Source organism: Helianthus annuus, chromosome 4 (assembly GCF_002127325.2).
Source record: "Helianthus annuus cultivar XRQ/B chromosome 4, HanXRQr2.0-SUNRISE, whole genome shotgun sequence".
NCBI classification, from domain to species: Eukaryota; Viridiplantae; Streptophyta; class Magnoliopsida; order Asterales; family Asteraceae; genus Helianthus; species Helianthus annuus.
The window spans coordinates 41,936,958-41,943,151 of NC_035436.2; the positions used below are offsets into that span (position 1 = coordinate 41,936,958).

Below are 6,194 nucleotides of genomic sequence, written 5' to 3' on the forward strand. Positions count from 1 at the left end.
ACTATCCGGAAAATTCGGATTATCCGAAGGATAATTCGGATTTGGATAATCGGATAAATTGGATTCGGATTCGGATGATCTTGAACACCCCTAGCACCAACGGCGGTGTACCGTTGTGGTGACCACTCGAGGAAAGTAGTACCCGAGCGTGCTCTTCCACCTTTATAGGCACTAAGTACTTTAAATTCAATAATTAGCGGTTAACATCCCCTTTAGTAGAAAATTGGTTTTGTACATCAGCTACAAGGATCCTTGACTCAATATAACTTAACAAAGCTTAAGGTCGAGCTCGAATTGTGTCAAACTCCAATTCTAAAACCTGAGCTTGGCTCTTTTTTATTATTTATGACATACATTAATTATTTTAGTTATACACAAATGTAATTATTTTTTAACTATTTAAAATTATAGTTATAAATAGGTGCTTTTACTGGTGAACGTGATTCATGTGCGCCTACGGGATCAGGCATCTTTAAGAAGAACTTACTTCAGTCTTATTTCTGATCTCAAAATCTTTCAAGAAGTTTTAACAATGGCGAACAAAGAAGGTGAAATCTCTCTTCTGACCCCGTACAAAATGGGGAAATTTGAGCTTTCTCACAGGTAATCTGTTTGATCTTCTCACACTCATGTATCTTTTGTTCTGAATTACTTCTTGGGTTTCATTTATAATGACTTGTTCATGAACTGTTTTATAAAATGCCAAACAGAGTTGTTTTGGCACCCCTAACAAGGCAAAGATGCTTGGGCTATGTCCCTCAGCCACCCATGATCTTATATTATTCACAAAGAACATCCAAAGGCGGGTTTCTTATTGCTGAAGCTGCTGGTGTCTCTGACATTTCCCAAACGTAAGGACACATCTAAATTTTCTGAATTGTGGCTGATTGATTTTGGTTCTCAAGATCTGTTTATGTGATCATTGTCAAGGTCTCCGGAGATGCCAGGCATATGGACTAAAGAACAAGTAGAGGGCTGGAAACCTATTGTGGATGCGGTTCATGCAAAAGGGGGAATCTTTTTCTGTCAGCTAATTCATGTTGGAAGGGTTTTAGATACTGGTATACTGTTTGTTCATTGTTGTTTACAGTGGGTGGTATGGTTTCCCAGGGAATGCAGTTAGCCAAAATCTGAAGGCACTACAGGCCCGGTTAAGACAACATAGTCTAGACAGAGTGGGGTTGGGGGCCTCTGTTTGGGAGGGTGTGAGATCTCACTCTCTCTCTCTCAACATTTAAAGATTCTCACCGTTCAAAAAAAAATGTGAGCTATTACCGTAAATACTTTTCTCATATATGCTTTTGAATTAGTGCCAAACGGGAAATCCCCTGTGTCTTCCTCAAACAAAAAACTAGCATATCAACAACGATCTCCGAAGAAGCTAACAACACAAGAGATTCCGCTTGTTGTTGATGATTTTAGAGTTGCTGCAAGAAATGCAATTGAAGCTGGTAACAGTTAGTTCCTCATAAGTTCTTGATCAGAGTTAGAATCCCTTCACTATCTCATTGATCAATTTACCATATTTCAGGTTTTGATGGGGTTGAGATTCATGGGGCTCATGGCTATCTAATCGACCAATTTTTGAAAGATGAGATTAATGACAGAACAGACGAATATGGTGGTTCTCTAGAGAACCGTTGCAGATTTGCTCTTGAAGTAGTTGATGCTGTTGTGAAGGAGATTGGAGGAGATAAAGTTGGCATAAGATTATCCCCATTTGCAAACTACTCGGAATCAGGTGACTCAAATCCGGAAACTTTAGGTCTTTACATGGCTGAATCTTTGAATGAGTTCAAGATTCTTTACTGCCATATGGTGGAACCTAGGATGAAATCAGTATTTGAAAAAGTTGATTGCCTTGATAGTCTTGTCCCTATGAGAAAAGCATTCAAAGGGACTTTTATTTCTGCTGGTGGGTATGGCAGGGAAGATGGTAACAAAGCTGTGGCTGAAAACAGAACCGATCTTGTTGCTTATGGTCGTTTGTTTTTGGCTAATCCGGATTTGCCAAAACGATTTGAGCTTAATGCTCCTCTTAACAAGTATGACAGGTCAACCTTTTATACACGCGATCCTGTTGTTGGGTATACGGATTATCCGTTCTTGGAAACCACAATTTAATGCTAGAAAATGCCAAGTAGTTGGAAGAAAATGAAGATCCTGTTAACATAGAAGTCTTGGATGTTCTTGTGAAATTGAGTTTACAGGGTGTGTAAACATTGATCATTTCAAATTAATTATGGACAAGTTATGTAAGTTATCATCAACAATAATCTATTGTTTGTTTGACAAAAAAACCTTTTTTACATGCATTCGGTGATCATATACTATAACCAAGAACAAAACAAAACTTATGATTTAGTAATGCTTAGCGACGTCCAAACGTAACATAATTTTGACTAGGTGAAACACCAATCAAGAAGGATAAATGTTAATGTCACTAATATCTAATTGTGTCAATTGCACTAAGAATAATGTGTATTTTGACAACTGATTTTTGATTTTGCCAAGAGATTAGGAGTCAAAAGATTTTGGTATAAGACCAAATGGTGTGTGGTTTTATCGCGCCACGTAAGTTTCACGTTATTTAAGTTTCACCTACGGTGTGCCCGGGTGAGTTTTCCCCTCCATGTCTCAAGTTCAAGTTCAAGTTCGAGTCCGGGTGACAGGGGTTTCTCATTGAGGGGTTTAAATTGGGGATCTTTTGCGCGAGGGGGCTCTCTAGCGCAGACCCGGTTAAGACAACGTATGCTAGTGTTACTAAAAATATTCTCACTTTCAACACGTGGCTCACTTTCATTAGGCCTAAACATGGTCGTCTAATCTTAAAACACTAGTGTCCCCCTTGTAACATCCAAACGGATCAGTGAAACCCGACCCGTTTGTAAATCAGACTCTAATCGTAATAAACTATTACAAAAAATGCAAATTTCTATATTTGCTCGTTTAAGAATTATTATTTGAAATTTTGTGTTATCTAGTTAATAAATAATAAACTAAATGACATCTCACCTCCCTTAAACCATACCCATCACTTCTCTTCCCAAACAACACCAGTTATGCTTAAATGATATCCTGCCACGTTTGAAACCTAGGCCAAACCATAAGCAAATCTCAACCAAACCACATACTTGGTTTTCAAAACGACAACCTATGTTGTCTTCAAGAAAACCTAAACGACATACCATGTCGTTTGGTTCACCAAACGACATATGTCTGCGGTTCATCTTCTTCCAAATCGCAATATATGTAACTGAAGAGTCCTCATCTCTTCTTATTCTCGACTTTATGGCATCTTTATTGTCCCAATTAAGTGTGTTTTAATGACTACACATAATCAACACATAATTGGTGCTATGAAAACCAAAACCAAAATCATTATACCATTTTCATCTTTCTAAAACTCAAAACATGACACCAAATTGGTCCATCTTTGCCTAAACACAAAACCAAACAACATCCCTTATCATATTTCACGAATCTCCATATCTACAACTTGCTAATCCACTCTCTAACTCATGAATTTGGACAAGGTTCAAAGCAAGGGCTTGGAACTTAGTGAATTGATATCTTCTTTATTTCTTCATCAAATCAGGTAATTCCAAAGCCTAACACGTCTAATTTTTCATGCTATATAAGACCCTACTATCCATTTCTGTGATAGAAGGGAAAATGAATCTTATTTTGATCTCTTTTAATATTAGGGTTCTTAGTTTCTAGAAAATCGGGGCTTTTGACTTATGATCGTGTTTTAATGAAATTGAATCTAGGGTATTGTTCATAATCATGTATGTTATTTTTCTGATTTTCTATAAAATAATTATGACATGTATTTTTTTATAGATTTCATGTTCTATAGTATATTTTTTTTTTTTTTTTGAAATAAAAGGACTTGTTAAATATTAACCATAAATTTATCATTTTTTAACAAATTTGATGATTTCTATAAAATATAAGATAAAATATGATTTTTGGATGTATATAAATTGAAAGATGAATTTTTACTAAATTGTTAGAATTGATATTTTTAACTTATAATAACATAAAATGTTATCTAATTTGCCTTGGTATTTTATTGTCAAAATTTTTAGACTTCTCATCATGGATAGAATATGTTGGGACTAGGTTATAAATATGTGTGGCTAAAGTATATTTAGACTTAGTACATGTTACAATATAAAAGCAATGGTATAAGTATTATTAAGGTAATATTTTGGATATATCACCTTATTTATTTTGTTGCAAACATTAAGTTAATAGATATGTTAGTATTATTTTCTATTATTTTAAGTTAGACAAAATACCTAAGTTATAGGATTTATTTTATAGTTTTTGGTTTTTGCTTGTTTAGTACTTTTGGTTATTAATTCCTTTTGGTAACTATTGTCTTTTGAAGTTTTTCCCTCAACACACATGCGGTTTACGTAATGATCAAACAGAATGCAAAAGTGTGAGTAGATCTATTTCTTTTTCTCCCTTTTGTCACTAAACATTTTTGGGGTATATCATGTGTTTATGTTTCATATGTTTCTTATTCAAATCATCAACATGCAACATCAATGTGTCGCAACCTGTTTCATATATTTGTATATATTGTTTCATATACATGTATCTACATGTTACTCGCTTTGTGTCTATTGTTTCTTATATGGATCCAATGGCTGACTGGTTCCCACGACATGGGTTGAACTAGGTATCGCTAACATCATTAAGATTTGCTCTTTGGGGCTTGAATCTCACCGATGTCTATTGTTCTATTATCTTTATGTCGCGTATCATTTTTGGTTGTAGTGATTGTGGTTATTGTTGGTTTGTTAAAGATATATCATTTACACTTGAGGTTTCATGTTATTTTAATAAAGAGTAAATTACGATTTTGGCCTCTGTGGTTATATCACTTTTACCCTTTTAGCCCAAAAAGGAATTTTTTAGCATCTAAGCCCCCGATATCTTTTTTTCTAACACTTTTGGCCCCCAACGTCTTTTTTTCTAACCCTTTTGGTCCCTAAAAGTAAATGGATGGTGTTAGTGTTAGGGTCCAAAAGGGTTAGAAACAAGGACATTGGGGGCAAGGTGTTAAAAGATTCATTTTGGGCTAAAAGGGTAAAAGTGATGTTACCACAGGGGCCAAAATCATAAATTACTCTTTAATAAATAATAAAGCAAAAACGTTTAATTTAAATTTAGATCTATTCACCAACTTTTTGTTTACCCAAAAACCATTTTTACGCATGATACAATAAGGACGAGCATGGTCCGGTACGATACCGAACTGGTGGTACCGAAAATACCAATATCGAAATTTGTAAAAACTGGGTACCGGTACCGAAATATATGGTAAAGTAAGGTACCGATATTTGAAGGTACCATACCGAACCATAACCGAAAATGCCAAGAAGTGGGTACTGTTAGCAAAAAAATATGGTACAGGAAATTTGGCACCGGTACCGGTACCCATTACCAAATGCTCATCCCTACACATCAAGTACCAATATCGAAATTTGTAAAAACTGGGTATCGGTACCAGTACCGAAATATTTGGTAAAGTAAGGTACTGATATTTGAAGGTACCGTACCGAACCATAACCGAAAATGCCAAGAAGTGGGTACTATTACCAAAAAAATATGGTACAGGAAATTTGGCACCGGTACCGGTGCCCATTACCAAATGCTCATCCCTACACATCAAGTAACAAATTAATTTTGGTGAAATCCCAAAGCCAAGATGGCTTTGGATGGGGTCACAAACATGCCATCCTCAAGTCCAGGATAATGGTCAGTGGTTTGGGCAGATTTTTGTAACATCTGTTGGGGACCATTTCCTGTCAGATGATGGTAACCATGAGGGACCTTTTGGTACAATAGTTGACCATATCCCCTTAGGAATTGGTTTGAATGTGGTGCATCTGTTACTTGAACCTCTTTGGAAAGAGAGGTTGCATTCAGCTGTTTTGTAACAGATATTTTGACAAGGACAAAGGTCTGTTGGCTTTTTGATGTTGATTTTTGTGGACTCTCTAGTGTTTTTTTGATTTATACTCTTTTCTTTTAACTTCAAAATTTTTGAGATATACACACTGTTGAGTTTTGTGATTCTTTTTCCCACAGATTTTGCAATGAGGTACAGGCACAATCACACTTCTTTTGTTAATGTCATATGCCTTGTGTTAAACACTTTGTAGGCCTTGGCA

The 6,194-nt window shown here is 35.6% G+C and overlaps 1 protein-coding gene across 1 annotated transcript; it reads left to right on the forward strand.

Moving 5' to 3' along the window:
* The first annotated feature begins 462 nt into the window (after positions 1 to 462).
* On the forward strand, positions 463 to 2,300 carry LOC110928772 (12-oxophytodienoate reductase 2). The gene is made up of 5 exons (XM_022171800.2): positions 463 to 603; positions 711 to 851; positions 931 to 1,061; positions 1,311 to 1,451; positions 1,532 to 2,300. The coding sequence occupies exons 1-5, from the start codon at positions 533 to 535 to the stop codon at positions 2,122 to 2,124; spliced, it is 1,077 nt and encodes a 358-aa protein (XP_022027492.1). The 5' UTR covers positions 463 to 532; the 3' UTR covers positions 2,125 to 2,300.
* The last annotated feature ends 3,894 nt before the right edge of the window (positions 2,301 to 6,194 follow it).